Consider the following 20,713-nt stretch of genomic DNA (forward strand, 5'->3'; position numbering starts at 1 on the left):
ATGGGTATTTTGAGCTGACACTTTACAGACACATTGTGGAAACATCAAAGGCTTATTTTACAGCTTGTGAAAGAGGTAAATTAGGTGTTCTTTGAAATAACTTTTGGGTTATTTTTGGGTCAAGCAGACATTACCCCAGCCTTCAGTGTGTTATGTGATTCTACAGAAATATAATACCTATTATTCTGTGCTTAAAAGCTGTTCTTATTATCAAGTTGAACACTGGTCAATATTTTTATTATTATTAATGATTTATTGATGAATAGAATAGTTAAAAGAACATTTTTAAAAGGAATTATTTGCCTTTTTTTATCTATTTAATCCATTATTTTTAGTGCAAAAAAATTACTGGTGGAAAATATTTTATATTAAAAATAATAAATAAGGCCAAACATTTGAACGGTGGTGTATAATAGCGTATGAAATACAATGTGTATTATTTATTAAGTTTGCTACCTAACAAGTAAACTACAACACATTAAGTACTAAACAATACATTTGCAATTATGGATAAAAGGGCAATATTTACATAGCTCTTTAATGAATTACACTGAAATACAAAAGCATACTATTTATATCTACTGTACTCTAGTATAAACTTTATTAATGAGCAGCGGTTGACTTAACCATTAAGCGAGGTAAGCAGACGTTTTGGGCCCCAAGCGAATTAGGGGGCCCCAACCAATGCCAAGAAGCCTGTACTAATATATTATTAATCAATTCAATTTGTTTATTGTCATGTGCAAAGTAAGGAAACATGTGTCCCTGTACAATGAAATTCTTACTTTGCCGTCCACAGTGAAGTCATACACATATCATACACGCATAAATACACACATACATACATGCATATATATATATATATATATATATATATATATATATATATATATATATATATATATATATATATATACACACACACACACACAGAAAGAGAAGTGGCGAAAGTATAATTATGAAATGTAAATATATAAACATCTATTAATGTAAACAATATATAATAATGAGTAATGTAAACAATGTAAAGCAGTTCTTAAAATTGTGCAAAAAGTGCCTAGTGCAATTGGCTTATGCGCAAACAAACAACATTATAATGGCCGGAGCAGATTGAGTGTAATTGTATGCATTAATAGTGCAAATTGGATGGAGAATAGTGTGCTACTGAGCAGAAAATGAAACCGTTTTGTTCACTGGTTATCCGTTTAAAAGTGTGATAGCTGATGGGGATATAAAAGAGTTCTCGAGTGTGGCAGTCCTGCATCTCACTCTTTTACCTCCGCCCTGAGGGTATAAAGCTCTTTTATAAATTTTCTGTCATATGTTGTAAAATCTGTCTATAACCATTAAGATTTTAGTGTGATTGCTTCTTTTCAAAATCAGGGGCTACCATGAATAATGGATAAGCTTTTTATTTGTGAATTAATTGTATTTAAATTTACATTAAAAAGGTAAAGTTTCCACTTAAAATATATTTCTAACATGCAGTTTATTTACAAAAACAAGAAAACGAATCTATGAAGAAATATATATATATTGAGAAAGTGTTTTGAGTTTCAATCAGGTTTCAATGCGGCCCCATACCTGGGATTACTTAGGGCCCCCAAATCACCAAGTCCGCCCCTGTTATTGAGGAATGTGAGGGTAAGTTTGGTGTCTCATTAAGTACCCTGAAGCAAATGATTGTATCTATATACATAGAGTTTATATAAAATAGTGAAATGTAGGTCACAAACATTGACACGAGAAGCCAACAACTGGAGAATGTAACGTTAACTTACTCTCGCGATGTGTCTCGAGATCAACGCGCGCGAGATTTTCGGCGGATGTTGATGTTTTGATCCGGACTTCTACCGTCGTTTCTCACTGCGGGCCGTGCGATCTGCATTACTGCCAATATTTGCGTAAGGTGTGCGAAGCGTTATCTTTCTCGGCGCTTCTTTCGGGAAGCATAGAGGCCGAGGCGGAGGGCGATGATGGAGGACTTTGACGAGATTTACGAGGAGGAGGAAGAGGAAGAGGAGGACGAGGACAGGGCCGCGGAGGAGCAGCTGCTCAAGTACGCTCCGGACCCGGTGGTAGTGCGCGGATCCGGACACGTCACTGTGTAAGAGACACCCGACAGACCCACATCTCTTCACATAAAGCTTAATAATGTACAGCTGATCAAACCAAAGCATTCAGAAGCTCAGCGTCCACGTAGAAACACACGAGGCGTGCTGAGTGCCTGCACCACAGCTTAAGAGACACGGTGGTGTCCACGACTTGTCTCGAAACATGGTTTAACATAGTGAACAGCTTTCTGGATGTGTTGGTTTGGTTATAACATCTTTAAATAATGTTAAATATTGTAACTCACTTTGGTCTCGACAGGGCAGATTATAACATGTACATTTTAAGGGATAGTTCACCCAAAAATGAAAGTCATTCTCACACTCCTCCTGTTCTCAAACTGTATTTTCTGTTTCTCCTATGACAGCCTCAGTCATCTTCTTCAACACACTGAAACTATCAGTTGTTGTATGTTTTATAGAAGGATATGGGTTTGGAATAACAGTAGTGAACACGAATTATGAAACTCATTTCTGGTGAATTATGAATAACGCGTTATTTGTTTTTGTAGTATACGTTATTAGGTTGATGTAAAGTTAGTTTTACGTTTTCACATTCATCAAGTGACAACTTGTGACATGCTTCCTATATTACTTACCATGGTACTTAGAATATTTGGCTTGAAATGACATGTAAGTATGACTTAGAAACAACATTAAGCCTATTTATTTGAATGGGAACAATGCTGTACTTTGTCATTGGATTCCAATACATGCATTACATATCAATACATTGATTATTACACATTTATTAATGCTGAATTTGACATTAATTAAAAAGAATATACTTATACATATAAAAATATGCTATCTTTTGCTGGTAACTTTTTAACAGGTTAAACCTTATTGCAGTGTTACACTTATTTTTATACATTTTTAATAAAACACATCTGCAACACAGACCCCTTAGCACTCTCTTGCTTCCAATTTTAAATACATATTTTTAAGGAGAAGTAGTGAACATCCTTAAAAATTTAGACTATTACAGGTGATAGATATACAGTAAACCTATAAAGTTTGACAAAATGTATCTTTCTTTTTATTTAAGTAGTTTTTCCTTCTCCTGCAGGTTTGGTCTAAGCAATAAATTTGAGTCCGAGTTTCCCTCAGCACTTACAGGAAAGGTAAGCGTCCTTTCAATCAATATTTCATCTATAGGAAAGAGCAATTAAATAGGTAATTATTATAGCCCAAATTAATGTAGATCACAGTAATATTTAGTAGAATCCTCTAGTTCAGTGGTTCTCAAACTGTGGTACGTGTACCACTAGTGGTATGCAGACTTCCTTCTAGCGGTACGCGGAGGAATCAAATATGTCATATACACATGCTAGATATATTGAAAAATGTATCAAAAATGATTTATATATCAATGTGATAACATATAGTCTATTTTATGAGGTCCAAGCAACATCTCAGTTTTGATGAATATTCTACAATATGTTAATACCTTACATTTTTTTTTTCTTCACTTATTAGGAAGAGTAGCCTGACATTTTTAACTTTTAAAAACCCACGTTGACATTTTATTTTGTTTATTTGTTTTAACATATAAGCACAGTAAAGTTTTAATCTTCAAAGTATTTATAATGTATAAAGTGTCTGATAATAATAAATATTCTTAATAATAGGAATTAATCTGCCATGTTTTTGGAGTGTGCAGAGCTGTAGCTTCTTTTATGAGCCTACTATGCCACTGTATTTTAATTCTGCTTATTATGGTGGTACTTGGAGAGAGAATTCTTTTTTGAGGTGGAACTTGGTGTAAAAAAGTTTGAGATCCACTGCTCTAGTTGCATTTTTTCATGTTTTCTGGCTGTCAAGTTCTTTAAAATGAGTTTTAGATTAGATAGATTAGATTCAACTTTTGTTTACAATGTTCTAAGCGTTCTGTGGTTGAACATTTCTTTGATACCTCTGCTTCGCTGGCTGATGTGCAGGTGGCCCCGGAGGAGTTTAAGTCCAGCATAAACCGAGTGAACAGCTGTCTGAGGAAGGCTCTGCCGGTGAATGTGCGCTGGCTGCTCTGTGGATGTCTGTGCTGCTGCTGCACTCTGGGCTTCAGTCTGTGGCCCGTCATCTGTCTTAGCAAGAGGGTTAGTTTCTCCACTGCCACCTTAAACATCCGGATGAAATCAAAACTACAATGTTTCTCTTTTTAACAAACATTGTAAATCTTTAGGTAAACAATTAATCAGTGCAAGTTAATCCACTGAAAAAAAGGTTGTTTTGATAATCTTCATTTAAAGAGTGTCGGCCCTTCTCTGTTGACGTCGGTTTGACAGCTTCAGCCATGATAGTCATAACCACACCGCTCTTACTGTTAAGGCGCAATATACGTCAAACAACATTATATTTTGTATTTCGTTTCTTCTGTGGGACACAAAGGAAGATATACTGAAGAATGTTGGGGGAAAGAAAGAGCCATTAACTTCTGTAGTATTTTGTTGCTGTTGTTCCTGCTATAAATGTCAGTGAGCTGTTTTTCCCCCAACATTCTTCAGACTATTTTGTTTAAAGTTCAGCAGAAGAAAAAAAATCGTAAAAGCTTAAAACCACCAGTATGAGGAAATGGAAAGGAAATAGATTTTTTTTGTGGTGAACTTTCCCTTTGAGCTGCGATTAATTGTTCACCTCAAAAAGAGCAATGTGAGCTGACAAAATAAATGGAATGTTCCTGGTTTAATAGGAGTTCAGCTTTAGTAAGAACATTTGTGGTTGGCTGTCATTTACACAGCGTAAATTTACACTATAATTTGGCCTATCTCTTGGTAGTGTTGGGTGCAGTTAAATACAAAGTAATTAGTTACAAAGTAGTTTAATTACTTTTCTGCTAGAAAAGTTGATCAAGTTTAATTTTTAGGTAATTTAATTACAGTTACTTATAGTAAACATGCCTTAAATGCTGTACAAAAATTCAACAGCTCTGTATAAATCAAGTTGAGAAGCAGAATAACATATATATTTTGCAGAATAATTCTGTTTTCAACTAAAGACCATTTATCAAGATAACTGCAAATGCTTAAAATGTATTGAGTTGATGGCAATATATGGTATAAATTCAGAGAAGCAGAGTAAATGTATATACATTTTTAATGTATTTTTTCAGATATTTTTCATATCAATTCAGATTATTTTAGGTTTTATTTGTCCAATCCAAAAACAGCACAAGCTAAATTAACAAACTATGGAATGTTGCTATGTTACAGCCTTACTCCAAAATGTATTACGTTAAGTTTTTCCTCAATTCTACACATAATACCCCATAATGACAATGTGAAAAATATCTTTTTTAATTGTAGCAAATTTATTAAAAATAAAAAAACCTAAAAAATCACACGTACATAAGTATTCACAGCCTTTGCTGTGAAGCTCTAAATTGAGCTCGCGTACATTCTGTTTCCACTGATCATTCTTGATGATGAATGAGTTGATGGAAACGCCATGATGCGCATAAATTTTGAAATTGCGCATAAAAAACATATGCGTATAACTGAGTAGGATAAACTTTTTATTCGATAAGAAAAGATGGGCAAAAACTACGATGAAAACACTTTTACCGCACAATCTCCACCATGCGCATCAAAAAAGGTCATGTGATTTTGTTGAAAAAGATCATGTGATGCTTAAAATTTGTGTGAATGGACAAAAACGTCAGGCTGAGCACATTATAAAACATCTGAAATGTTGTTTTGGTTATTATAAAACGCCTGAACCGTTTCAGTATTAGTGTTATTATATTATTAATGACCTCCAGAATCAAGAGCGCCTGTGCTCCGCGTCTGACACCTTCAAACGCCACTGCACGCTCACTGCATGTCAGGATTGTCTTCTGAGGCGCATTCATTTAGAAAAGATTGATGCAGCTTCTCCTACTGCAGCAAATGCAGTTTTTACTGTTGATATTTGGCGCCAGTTAATCAGGATATGAAGATTTTGTTCGCTTTGACTCGTTGGATGGAAATACTGCTTCATTCGCACAACTTTTATGCGACAATCCAGTTTTGCGCATAAAGTTCATTCGAATTTTTGGATGGAAACATAGCTAATGAAGTGGCTTCACAACAACTTGGTGAATGTCCTTGAGTGGCCCAGCCAAAGCCCAGACTTAAATCCTATTGAACATCTCTGGAGAGATCTGAAATTGGCTGTACACCATCGCTTCCCATCCAACCTGAGAGGTACTGCAAAGAGGAATGTGCAAACATTCCCAATGACAGGTGTGCCAAGCTTGTGGCATCATATTCAAAGACTTGAGGCTGTAATTGCTGCCAAAGGTGCATCAACACAGTATTGAGTGAAGGCTGTGAATACTGATGTACATGTGATTTTTTTTTTCCAGCTTTTTCATTTTTGAGAAATTTGCAACATTTTAAAGAATATATACTTTATTCACATTGTCATTATGGGCTATTGTGTGTAAAATTTTGAGGAAATTAATTAATTTAATCCACTTTGGAATTGTGCTGTAACAAAAAATGGGGAAAAAGAGAAGCGCTATGAATACTTTTTGGATGCACTGTAATTAGAAAAGTAGTTCAAAAAGGTTAAAATTATGTAATAAGAAGTTAATTACTTTTTTTTAAATAACCCAACACTGTCTTTTAGTTTATAAAAATGAACAGTGACTGTAGAGATTTGCTGCTCTCTTTTGTTTACAGTGCTTTAACTGAAATATAGACTTCCTTTATTTATTTAGACATAATTAGATTATTTTAAATAGTAATAATTCCCCCCATATTACTATTATTTCTGTATTTTGTGCAACTTCAATAGATTAAGAGACTACTTTAAATAACTTAAACACGTGATGTATATTACAGAGCATAAATCATAGACTTTCTTGTATAGTAATTTCTTTTATATACATGAGTGTTTTTATTTTTTTCACTTATAGACGCGCAGATCCATAGAGAAGTTATTGGAGTGGGAAAACAGCAGATTGTATCACAAGGTATGTACAAGATTAAATGATCAAATGTTGTTAGTGTTTTTTAATTTTCTGCTAATTTTGCTCTCTGGTCGTTTAGCTTTGTTTGCATTGGAGACTCAGCAAAAGGAAGTGTGAAACCAACAACATGATGGAATATGTAAGCCAACTGCATTCACACCCTCAACTAAGGAGGTTACTGACTTCAGAAAAACTGCTTAAACAACATTCCACTTTTTTGGAAATAGGCATTTTACAAGTCACTGAACTTAGCTTAGCATAAATCATTTAATCAGGTTAGACCATTAGCGTCTTATTTAAAACTTTCAAAAAAAAGAGTTTTAATAATTCTATATAGCAGGGGTCACCAAACTTGTTCCTGGAGGGCTGGTGTGCTGCAGATGTTAGCTCCAACCCTAATCAAACACACCTGAACAAGCTAATCAGGGTCTTACTAGGTATACTTGAAACACCCAGGCAGGTGTGTTGGGGCAAGTTGGAAAAGATTTTATTCAACAGTTTCTTCTTCTCAATGTCAGTATAGGGTGCGTATTCACAAAAACACTGCACCAACCTATACCCCAGATGCCTGTGTGTGAAAATCTCTATTTGAAACACAGCACAGGCATAACTAAGGTATATCAGCGGTGCTCCCTATACTGACACTGGGAGAAGAAACTAATAAATGATCCGAGGTACAGTATACTTCATCAACATGACCTATACTGACACTGAGAAGAAACTGTTGAATGAAGCAGTTTTTTTGTGTGTTTGTTTTATGTGTGCTCAAAGTATTCTTATACTTTCATTAAATTATTCAACCTCTTTTTTTTGTAAACTTTGAGCAAGATGCTAATGGTCTAATCTGAACTAATGATTTATGCTAAGCTAAAAGGGTTTGTAGCTTCATAATATTCCGATTGAACCACTGAAGAGACATGGGCTGTTTTGACCATGTATTTTGTGCCAGAATACTCTTAATCACGCGATTAAGAGTATTCTGGCACAAAATACATGGTCAAAACAGTATTTTATTTAGACATAATTAGATTATTTTAAATAGTAAATAGTAAACTAACCATAAGAGTGCATCCACTCTTATGGTTAGTTTACTATGAGGGAATGATGTACAAGAAGAAAGACCCGTCTCCTACTCAATATTTTGTTTCAGTTGGAAGAACATCAACATACTGAAAAGTCTTTAAACTTCATGCCAACTCAACTTCAGCATTGATTTTTTTGTTTTGTTTTGTTGCTGAAACAGAATATATTGAATTGAGTTTTATTTTATTTCACCTCATCCAAAAATGCTGTTTTGACCATTTTTAAAAAAAAACTTTTTTTGGTAGGTTTCGAGGGTTTGAAATGACATTCGGGAATAATTAGTGACGTCATTTTCATTTTTGAGTAAACTAACCCTTTAAACTTTAAAGCCTGCATTAATCGGAAACTGCAACCTTTTTTTTTATTTTTATTATTATTATTAATTTTTTTTGCTGATGCAGTTGCTTGAGAAATGGAATATTAAATGGGAAAACAGTGGGTATGGCTTGTTTTTTCTGCTGCGAGCTGATTCAATGTAGTAAAGTAGGCATTTCATTCAGATCAGGAAAACGGTTTTTAGAGGAGTTACAACAATCTAACAGATTCTCCTCAGCATTTCTGTTTGTCAAAACTGACAGTTGGAGGGGCGTGGTTAAGTATGTTAGCCACGCCCAAAACCTCAGACAGATGTAATGAAAATTTAACTGAAAACAAACAGGAAGTGCGTTTTCAGATTTGAATTTCAGATTAGAAGGGCAAACTATTTTTTTTCATCTTAACGACATGCACAGATAAATTGTTGACCACAAAACTAGCAATGTAAGCTAACACAGTCATATGGTTAATGTAGATTTCATTTCTGTTTTAATAACAGTGACAACTTGACATTTCTATTCACCTTATTCTTCGATGACGAGCGGTGCAGCCATTTAAATCTTTTGGCTCAAGACTTCCGGTCTCATTTACTTGCATTAACTTTTAGACATTAAAAACTGCTCGTTTTGCTGTTTGATGTTGCAAACTGATATTTTCTTATATGATTCTACTTGGTCTGTATAGTCATGCAAACATTTGTTTGTAGTGCAAGTAGTTTGACCGTTTTCTGCCGTTTATTATTCCTAGTCATTTCTCCCATAGGCAACTGAATCGGAAGTTCTAAAACAATCGCGAAAACAGGCGCACTTCTGCATTTTAGAGGTCAATACGAAGAGTTCAGATGCAAAAGCCGCTAAACGTCATTTCCTTCAAAAATGAGATGATGACATTGAGCGAATGCTTTAGACATGTAGTACATGTTCAACAAATAGTTTGGTTTAAAATCATCTAAATCGCAGAATCAGCGCATTAAAAAATAACAGTTTGCTCAAGCCGCTAAACGCCACCTGCCTTTGACAGCAAAGACCGATAAATCCCGAGAATCAATCATTCACAAAACGAATCATGTTTTCAATGTAGCAGTGCGCTGATACGCCAGCTTTATAAAGAGGTTGTTTTTTTCGCTTCTGATTTCGATTTTAAAAGATGAAGTTTGATGAACTCCATGAGCCTGTCTGATTCGAATGGCAAACGAAAACATCCCGTACATCAAAACTCTGTGCATTATAAGAAAAAGAAAACACAATGTACAGGCGGAAGTGTAGCATGCCTACATAACTTTGAATGAGTCCGTTATACCATAGCTGCATTACACTCCATTTCACCAAAGACGAAGTTAAGATGCCGTTTTTTTATCCTGAATGGATGCTATGAGGATAAACAAGAGACACAAATGAGACCTCGAGTATGGTGAGGATGAATAAATGACCGCTTCAGAGAGACATCCTCTTTTTTGCACAGTAGACCTACCTTGTGTTTTATTTGCTAATGCAAGCTGTTTTAAAAGATAAATATGATGTATAAGACTATACACTTTATATTACTTCAATAAATTGTGTATATATATATATATATATATATATATATATAAATTATTTAGTAATGTACAATGCACAGATATTGATGTTTCACAATGTTTTTACACTCCATTATTTGTACTACATAATTTTCCTTCTGCTCACACACTGGTTTATCAGGGGTTACCACAGTGGAATGAACCGCCACTTACTTGACAGATTGATATATTTTAAATTTCAGGTGGTTTGTGTTATGTGTTTTATGTTTGGTAAAATGATCTCTAATTGCATCTTTAGTGATTTTTCTACTAATTACACTGTCTTGTCCCGATAGGTGGATTTAGAGGGTTTTGCATAAAAAGCAGATGTGGATTTAGCTGGTTTTGACGCAAAAGAAAGTCTACATTGTTAAAAACCAAAGAATTGTCTAAAGTGACATTTACAAAAAAAAGCAAATTTATTCACTAGCTAATATCCTTATGATTACGTATAAAATTAAACCTAATCAGAAAAGCCTGACAGAAAATGCTCATTTACAAGAAAGAGGTCTCATGGATTAAGAGGGTTTTGCATCTGAGCTCTTCATATATTCTCTCTCTCATAGGTGATCCTAATAGAGTTTCTACCCAAGATCCCCATCTTCAGGCCGGATTAGCAGCGGCAGGCCTGCGGCGTGGTCTTCCTGAGGTGCCTTTCTCCGGTACTGTCATGCTTTTCTCTCGTGGCCTCGTCCCTTTTTCCCTCCACACTCTTGAGTAAGAGACTCACTTCACATCCGAGCGCCACTTTCAGCACTCCTCACTGAGAAAAACACTGTTTACAACCCACAAAACACACGGAGACTTCGTCCTGGTTCACAGGCTGCATGAAAACACACAGAGGGATCTTTTTATCGACTGCAGAGTCTGCGGAGAGGTCACCAAAGTCACTTCTGAAGCGTCTACAACACCACGATCACATCACAGAGTCTAAGCGTCTCCATGTTGCCAACGGGCATCACTGTGGAACCAACTGTAGGATTACTGTATTCATTCTGAAGACGACATCTACGTGGACTGTAGGAGCTATTGCAGGATTTCTGGTAGCTGAGAGCCAAATGGACACGGTCAATGCACAATACATATTCCTCCATCTCTCCTCACCAATGATCATCTTCATCTTTAATATACAAAGACAATCAAACACTGACTGTGCCACGCACCTTCTCCACTCTGACCGGACTTTCAGGAGCCGGATGTGGTCCAGGTGCACCGATAGTGATGCAGCACAGATTGGATCGGATTGGCTGTTCTCTTGACTATTTTTTTACCCTTGTTTACTTGCTCAGTTTGAAAAGGTGAACAGCTGATGTTTGTGTGTTCGGGTGATTGTTTCTCTCTCTGTCCCGGAGATGTCCTTTTGCTTACAAATCGGAACATTTATAGGTTCGTCTGAAAAAGTTCATTAACAAGACAAAATCTATTTTTTAAAAACGTCACAAATGTTGTATTTTCTCCAGGGCAGGATGATCTCATTTCTTCATCTTAATTTAATGTTTTTTTCCACTTAATTTGTCTTTTTTTGTTGTTGTTGTTCGTTTTTTTTTCATCTTTTTTTCAGTCCTGGGTCAGGTGTGAAGACTGAGCAAGTTCTATGCAGGCCTTTTCTCTTTTACTGAAATCTTCTTGTGTAAATTGTAGGTGAATTAAGCAATGATCTCCCAGTACTAAAACAATTGGTCCTATTAGATCTGAAAACCTGACACTTATGAAGAGCGTGTGTGTGTGTGTGTGATTACTGATATTATTACAGAAGTTACAATACCCTATCTAGTCTGATGTCATCCCGAATCCCAGGGACATCGTCTTTTTATTTTTCAGAAATTATTTCTGTGTATTTATGTACAACGTGTGTACAGAAATAAATATGCCCAACTTGAGTTTTTTTCTCAGTCAATTCTATCTATCTATCTATCTATCTATCTATCTATCTATCTATCTATCTATCTATCTATCTATCTATCAATCTATCTATCTATCTATCAATCTATCTATCTATCTATCCATCCATCCATCTATCTATCTATCATCTATCTATCTATCATCTATCTATCATCCATCTATCTATCCATCCATCCATCCGTCTATCCATCCATCTATCTATCTATCTATCTATCTCTATCTCCTTCTATCTATCTCTATCTATCGTTATCTATCTCTATCTATCTATCTATCTATCTCTATCTCCTTCTATCTATCTCTATCTATCGTTATCTATCTCTATCTATCTATCTATCTATCTATCTATCTATCTATCTATCTATCTATCTATCTCCTTCTATCTATCTCTATCGTTATCTATCTATCTCTTTCTATCTATCTCTATCTCTCTATCTATCTCTATCTATCTTTATCTCTAACTATCTATCTCTATCTTCATCTATCTCTATCTATCTATATCTATCTATCTATCTATCTATCTATCTATCTATCTATCTATCTATCTATCTGTCTATCTGTCTATCTGTCTATCTGTGTGCATGTTTATTTGCTACTGTGCATAATTTCATTGCAAAAATGATACAAACCTATTAGAGAAACAACTACACTACTTGACATAAGTCTTGTCGTTGATCCCAGCTGTAAGAGCAACAATTAATAACTTGATTTCTAGTTGATCATTTGGAAAAGTGTCAGAAGGTATTTTTTTTCTGACGAATCATCTGTTGAACTGCATGAACCCAAGATTCTCACAGAAATCAGTCTAGTTTGGTGAAGGAAAAATCATGGTTTGTGGTTACATTCAGTATGGGGGTGTGCGAGAGATCTGCAGAGTGGATTGCATCATCAACAGCTTGATATATCATGATGTGTGCTGTCTATTACATTACAAAGCACAGGAGAGGGCAAATTCTTCAGCTAGATAGCACTCATACTTCAGCCTCCGCATTAAAGTTCCTAAAAGCAAAGAAGGCCAGCCCAGTCACCAGGCATGAACATTATTGAGCATGTCTGGGGTAAGATGGAGGAGGAGGCATTGAAGATGAATCCAGAGAATCTTGATAAATGCTGGGAGTCCAGCAAGAACGCTTTCTCTGCCATTCCAGATGACTTCATCAATCAGTTATTTGAGCCATTGCAGAAGCTCATGGGAGTCAAACACAATATTAATTCTGTTTCCACTGCACCATGACTTTATATTCTATACTGTACATTATTTCTGTTAAGTAACAAAACTTTTGTCTAAGCAAAGTCAGACCTTACTGTCCAAATAAAGAATAAAAAAATCAAGGCCTGATCATATTTTATTATAGTGAAATACACAGAATCTAGAGGCCTTGACTTTCATATAAACCACTTCTGATGCCAAATCATCATCTATAAGTCAGGTTATTATTTGTTGTTCCTAAAACTTGGATAGACGACAAGAATTTTGTCAGGTGTAATTTCATAAAATTTTAATAATTGTCAACATTTTATATATTATTTTTATCAAATTATAAAAATGAAATAACGGAAATCAAACTGTAAAATTTTATTTAATTCCATTTTCATTTATTTCATTGCATTGCAAAAATATTACTGTTATTATTTATTTAGCTTTCATAGAGCCATAAAACCAACTCTGGCAGAAAACTTCTCTTTTGTCAACGATTCATCAGCCACATGTGAAGATGTCTGCTGCATGTTACATATTTAAAAGTAAAAATAAAATCAACTTCAAAGACACTTAAAAAACTTACTATAACTTCAAGAGAAAGATCACAGCTGTGCTTCAGATTATACATTTAAGTTAACATTATGCAACATAATCTTTGTGGATTTATAGTAAAACACACACACACACATACATACACAAAATATCGCATTCTCTTCTTAGCCAAACTGCCAACTAGTAAATAACTATATTTTTACACCATATTTTTTTTAATTGTCCAAGTGTTATTTTTAACAACTCTGTCTTCAAATTATTGCCCATACTTAGTTTAAAGGGTGTATGACTCTCAAGCATTAAACGATTGCAACAATGACCAAATTTGCTGCTGACTTGAAGGGTTTCTCACGATGAACAATCAAAGTGAGAAATACAGTGCACCATTACTACTGTCTTCAGGGTATGTCAAATGTTGATGCTGTACACAGATCACAGTAAGCTGTGCGTGTTTAAAAAAAAACATTGAGCGTTTAATTCACACAACAGACATCTCTCAGACAGCTCCACATCTGTATTGTTAAATATATCAGGTTCACACTGAGAAAAAGTGTTGAAGCAGCGTTCACTCCTCCCAATTGTCTCCATATATATTCTTCTTTCCTGTTTATTAATTAAATAAATAAACATATAAAACACATGTACAGTTGAAATCAGAATTATTAGCCCCGCTTTGAATTTAAAAAAAAAAAAATATTTCCTAAATGATGTTTAACAGAGTTTAATAAAAAAAGATAATAATATAATAATATACACTACCTGACAAGTCATGTCGCCTATCCAAGTTTTAGGAACAGCAAATAATAACCTGACTTATAGATGATGATTTGGTGTCTGAGGTGGTTTATATGAAAGTCAAGGCCTCAAGATTCTGTGTATTTCACTACAATAAAATATGATCAGGCCTTGATTTTTTATTATTTAATTAGGACAGTAAGGTCTGACTTTGCTTAGACAAAAGTTTTGTCACTTAACAGAAATAATGTACAGTATAGAATATATAGTCAGGCTGCAGTGGAAAAAATAATTAATATTGTGTATGAGCACTATGAGCTGGGAGGGCTGCATCCATACATCTCTGCAATGATTCAAATAACTTATTAATAAAGTCATCTGGAATGGCGAAGAGCATTCTTGCAGGACTCCCAGAGCTCATCAAGATTCTTTGGATTCATCTTCAATGCTTCCTCCTTCATCTTATCCCACACATGCTTAATAATGTTCATGTATGGTGACTGGGCTTACCAATCCTGGAGCACCTTGACCTTCTTTGCTTTCAGGAGGCTCAAGTATGAGAAGGAGTGTTGTCCTGCTGAAGAATGTGCCCTCTCTTGGGGTTTTTAATGTAATGGGCAGCACATATTTCTCGATACCTCAGGCTGGTGATGTTGCCATCCACTCTGCAGATCTCTCGCACATCCCCATACTGAATGTAACCATGATTTTTCCTTCACCAAACTTGACTGATTTCTATGAGAATCTTGGGTCCATGTGGGCTCCAATAGGTCTTCTGCAGTATTTGTGATGATTGGGATGCAGTTCAACAGATGATTCATCAGGAAAAAAATCTACCTTCTGACACTTTTCCAAACGATCAACTAGAAGTTATTATTAGCTGTTCTTACAACTGGGTTTGACGACAAGACTTTTGTCAGGTAGTGTATATCAAAACTAAAAGAAATAAGACTTTCTCTAAAAAACAATATAATAGGAAATACTTTGAAAAATGTCCCTGCCCTATTAAACATCACTTAGAAATATTTAAAAAAGAATACAAATTTCATAGAAGGCAAAATATTTGCAATAAACCTCATATCTACATATTTTATTATATTTCCTGAGCAAAAACACTGACTTAATATCTAAAGTCCCATTCAGGTTAACCAGTTTATATGTCAAAAAATCTCATCACATCTTTGAAACCTTCTCATATTTAAAGCAATAATCAGTTCATAATAATCAACACACGGCAGCTCAAAAATATTGATTTTAAATCTTTATATTTGTAACTATCCATCAAACCCCTCGGCTTTACCAATTGGTCAGCAGGAAGTACAGTATTTAACAATATGAAATTAAATGACCGCTTTCACGTTTAATGGCTTATAATGCTTTAACATTCGATAATATATGAGGAAACTGAAGCACACAGTAAGTGCAGATTTATGAAAACCCTGTTTCATTTTCTCCATTGATCTTAGCTGTAGGATAATGCAGTATTAACAAACATCCTCCTGGCCCCACAATTATTCCACTGACGTCAGTAAATAATTAATGCCATTTCCACTGAATTTATTTATTTAGCACACAACCTGTGGTTTCTAGAACCACAATGACACTGTTAGAAGTCGACAGTAATAACTTGAGTTTAGTAGGCACAGAAATGAGCCCTGGATAGAACAGTGGTTTAGTGTATCAGTGGTATCTCACCTCTCGTGACCGAGCTCCTCTCAGAAGGCTTCAGCAGCATCTCTGATTTCTTAGTCATTGTGACTTCATAGTTTTCCCTGTGTTTACTCCGCAGGTCCCCATACAGAACACGTCTATCCTGTACGTCCTCCTCAATGTGTGATGGGTTATTGGAGGATGCTGTAAAATATCATTTGATGACATTAATAATTCTGTAACATTCATTCATTCATTTTCTTGTCGGCTTAGTCCCTTTATTAATCCGGGGTCGCCACAGCGGAATGAACCGCCAACTTATCCAGCAAGTTTTTTATGCAGCGGATGCCCTTCCAGCCGCAATCTTTCTCTGGGAAACATCCACACACACACTCATACACTTCGGACAATTTAGCCTACCCAATTCACCTGTACCGCATGTCTTTGGACTATGGGGGAAACCAGAGCACCCAGAGGAAACCCACGCGAACGCAGGGAGAACATGCAAACTCCACACAGAAACGCCAACTGAGTCGAGGCTCGAACCAGCGACTCAGCAGCCTTCTTGCTGTTAGGCAACAGCACTACCTACTGCACCACTGCTTCGCCTTCTGTAATGTATTGATTAATAAAATCTGCAGTCTAAGGGTCCCAATTACGCTTGGGATCCACACTAATTAAAGTGTTCAAGACTCTTTTGAACACCTCGATTATTTGGATCAGCTGTGTCTGATTAGGGCTGGAGCAAAACTGTGCAGAGCTGCAGCTCTCCAGGAATTGACTTTGACATCTGTGTAGTAGACGGACAAGCATGTGTTATTAGTTTAATGGGTTGTTATAGAAAAAATACATTGCTTGGAATTTCATTATTGATCAATCAGAATCAAGTATTCCAGAGAGTAGAGTAATAATAAAGCATAATAGGGGCACTATAAGGGCCTACTCACACTATGCTCTCCGAACCGTGCCCAGGCCCGTTTCCCAGATCGTTTGAGAAGTGTGAGTGCTCTGAATCGGGCTCAGGCATGGTTCACTTGGGCTTTGGCGAGGTACGCTTGTGTGTGAGTGAAAAACAGGCCTGAGCCTGAAACTGAAAGCGAGACACAACTTTTAAGGGACTGTTTCATATGCATAAATAATCATTCTTACAGTTCAATGAACGCAAACTGTCATAGATTATTAGAGACGCAAACCCCTCACTGCATGACAGATGCACCTTCAGCAAACCTCCTAATTCCTGCAACACGAAGACTGTTTATGAGTGTCAAAAGTGTCTGTGATCTGTTCTGTGAAATATTTGACTGCGTGTCGCTGCATATTAAACGACTTAAACGATATGACAGTAAGAAATCTCCACTGTGCTGAGCCATAGCGTTTCTCTACTGAACAGCACATCATCGATGATGTAAGCGTGCCCAGGCCCGAATAAAATGTGAGTGCGGGCCGTCGGGGAAGAAAGGAGGGGGGACAAGCGTGCTTTGCCCCGGGTCAAGGCAACAGCACATAAAGCGAGTCCGCCCTAAGAGCACCACTGCAGTTTTGAATGTGAATAGATGAAGGTGCTTAAACTCGCCTGTATTTTGTGTTGATGAGGTCATCACAGGGTCAGAGTATGTGAAATCTCTGTCATAGGAGAAGGACTGATCCTTCTGATCATCAAGCTGAAAGGCAGGCTCAAAATCAGCTTTGTTTGGATCACTCAGCTCTGACTGATCTTGAGTGAACCTGGAAATAACAGATTAGCATAAAACCAATTTATTTTAAAAGCGTTGGAACAGGACTTATGTGTAATCGTTAATGCTATTTTAGCATAACTGGCATACTATTATACACTTTATAATATGATACTATCTTATTCATTCATTCATTCATTTTTTTGACTTAGTCCCTTTATTGTTCTGGGGTTGCCACAGCGGAATGAACCACCAACTTATCCAGCACATGCTTTACGCAGCCGATGCCCTTCCAGCCACAACCCATCTCTGGGAAACATCAATACACACTCATTCACACTCACACACTATGGAAAATTTAGCCTACCCAATTCACCTGTACCGCATGTCTTTAGACTGTGGGGGAAACCGGAGCAAACTCCATACAGAAACATGCAAACTCCACACAGAAACACTAACTGACCCAGCCGAGACTCGGGAATAAAAATAAAAATGAAACAACAGTAACAACAATGTTGAAACTAAAATTCTTGATGTGAGGCGACAGCACTACCTACTGGGCCACTGCGTCACCCACTACTATCTTATTAATATTTAAAAATATTTTCTTAAATTTGAATTTTAGTTTCAACATTGTTGTTATTGTTGTTTAATTTTTATTATTATTCTTTTTTTAACATAAAAAAAGGTCATAAGAGTTAATATTTTAGAATTTAGATTTATACATCACATGAAAGCTGATCAAATAAGCTTTCCATTGTTTAATGGAACAAATGGTTAGGATAAACCTTTTTGGATTAAGACTAAAATCTTTAATCTGACGGTTTTGAAAATCTAAATATTGCTAAAACCACTTTTAAAGTTTTTTTTTTATGAAGTGCTTAGCAATGCACATCACTACCCCCAAAAAAAAAAAAAAAAAAAAAATAGAAAAAAGAAAAAAAAATAAAATAAAATAATATATATATATATATATATATATATATATATATATATATGCTTGCAACACTTTGTGATAATGTCAGTAGCACAGAAATTATAAATCTTCTTTACAGTATATGTCGTGTTCATTTGTGTCTGTTTGTGTTTGTTTCTCACTTTTGATGTTGGTGGCGCTGTTGCTGTCTCAGTGCCTCTCCAAGAGGTGAATTCTCCAAGTTCTTAAACTTCTCAATGCATTTCTTCATGTATGACATCTTTCCTCCAACATAGCCACAAAAACCAGCAACTAACATGTATTTAACACATACAAATGTTTAATAGTTAATATCAATGAACCGGCTCACAGTTACAGCAAAGACTGCAAATGTTACTTACAAGCTAATTTGGGCAAAGATCCAAATCTGCCAGAAGCACTAAGAGCACCTGAAACAAAAAATAAATGAATAAATAAAAACATTTAAAGGTTCAGTGTTGTTGCAATATTTCTGTTTTATAAGTCTCTTAAGCTTACTGCATTTATTTGAACAAATATACAGCTAAATAGTAATACCATAAAATTATATAAAAAGACATTTTTTTCTATTTAATATATTCTAAAAATATTAAAACAATATTATTATCAATGAAAGCAGTTGTGCTGTCTAATATGTTTTTTTTCTGTATGTTTTTAAACAGTTATGTGTTTAATTAGGTCAGGATCATTTTATGTAAAGAAACTGCCAAGAAAATGTTTTAAATTTTGTGCAACAATAAAAAAAAGTATGAAATAAAGTATTTCTGTATGAGATTTTTTTTTTCTTTCAAAAAAGTCTCACTGACCCCAAACTTTAGAATTTTAGTGTTGGGCTGCTTGATATTGGGAAAATATGACATTGTAATATTTTGTTTGTCTACAATATCCACTACCAGTCAAAAGATTTTAATGGTGAATTTCCAGCTTCATTACTCCAATCTTCTGAGTCACATGATCCTTCAAAAGCACTCTAATATAAATTATTATTGTTTTTTATTATTATTAATATTGTTTTCACTATATAAATGATAATAGTAATAAAAGCAATAATGACTGGACTAAAAATTTTATTTAAACTACATACAAAAAGTAATAAATGAATATTTACTTTTTTTTACATTTAATAAATGTAATTATTATTATTTGTAATTATTCTTGATGAACAGAATCATTTTCTAAAGAAAAAAAAAGGAAAAAAAAGAAAAAATACTGACCCCAAACTTTTGGCCGGTAGTGTATATTGACTTTAATAGCTCTACTTGTAAATAATTCAGTAATTTAGTTTGAATAGGATGATTCTGGAGGAGACTAAATCATATGCATAAAATAAATGAACTAATTTCATGCATTGATGAATACAATGGATTAAAGATACCAGTGGGAAAAAAAGGGCTTTACATTTTCTTGGGTGTTTTAATAGTATTAAGCTACAGAAATTGAATAATAAAATGTAAAACAACACTGAATAGTCTTCAACATATTAATTTATTAAAGTTACAAACACAAATATTTCTTGTGCCTGAATGCTTTAAATTGTCCTCAAATGCTTACACAAACACAGGTCTTAAAAACACATGTAAGTGATATTTTTTACTCTATTATAGTCCATACCCGCCAACCCTCTCGTTTTTCCCGGGTTTCTCCCATATTTTACAGTTCTATCCTGCTATCATCCCGTAAAGGTATTTTCCCATATTTTCAGTCTTTCTCTGAAGGGTGACAATAAACATTAAAGAGTCGATCCTCCCTATAAGCAACCCATACCGCCGAACCACCAGAGGCCGCTCCTTGCTGTTAAATGCGAGTCTGTTCTGTGCTTTAGTTTTATTTAGGCATGAAAACACTTTGAAATAAATATAAAAATGGCAGGATTCCCTTTCCTTTTTATTACAGGTGCCGTCACCCATCCTATGCAATCCTCAAAACAGTCATATACTATTTATTTTTCCTTTTGTAAATAATAATAATAGAACATATTACTGACAGCTTAACTGTTTATTTACAATGAAACAGCTCCAGAAGAACATATTTAG

General features: G+C 35.1%; 2 protein-coding genes across 8 annotated transcripts in view; one reads left to right on the top strand and one right to left on the bottom strand.

Moving 5' to 3' along the window:
* The window catches only part of LOC553528 (OCIA domain-containing protein 1-like), a 29,694-nt gene that overhangs the window by 7,767 nt on the left and 1,214 nt on the right, over window positions 1-20,713 (bottom strand). For 2 of the 6 annotated variants that reach the window (XM_073944272.1, XM_009306884.5), the window contains exons 4-7: window positions 19,043-19,090; window positions 18,824-18,953; window positions 17,626-17,777; window positions 16,098-16,256 (exon numbers count right to left, since the gene is read on the bottom strand). In XM_073944272.1, the coding sequence (XP_073800373.1) occupies window positions 16,098-16,256; window positions 17,626-17,777; window positions 18,824-18,953; window positions 19,043-19,090 (489 nt within the window). 6 annotated transcript variants of the gene reach the window in all.
* On the top strand, window positions 1,813-11,895 carry chic2 (cysteine-rich hydrophobic domain 2). Of its 2 annotated transcripts, NM_201120.2 has the most exon segments (6): window positions 1,813-2,107; window positions 3,181-3,235; window positions 4,052-4,207; window positions 7,009-7,065; window positions 7,142-7,201; window positions 10,582-11,895. In NM_201120.2, coding segments are annotated over 6 exon segments (513 nt in total). In that variant the 5' UTR covers window positions 1,813-1,973; the 3' UTR covers window positions 10,633-11,895.

This window comes from Danio rerio, chromosome 1, assembly GCF_049306965.1.
Source record: "Danio rerio strain Tuebingen ecotype United States chromosome 1, GRCz12tu, whole genome shotgun sequence".
NCBI lineage: Eukaryota > Metazoa > Chordata > Actinopteri > Cypriniformes > Danionidae > Danio > Danio rerio.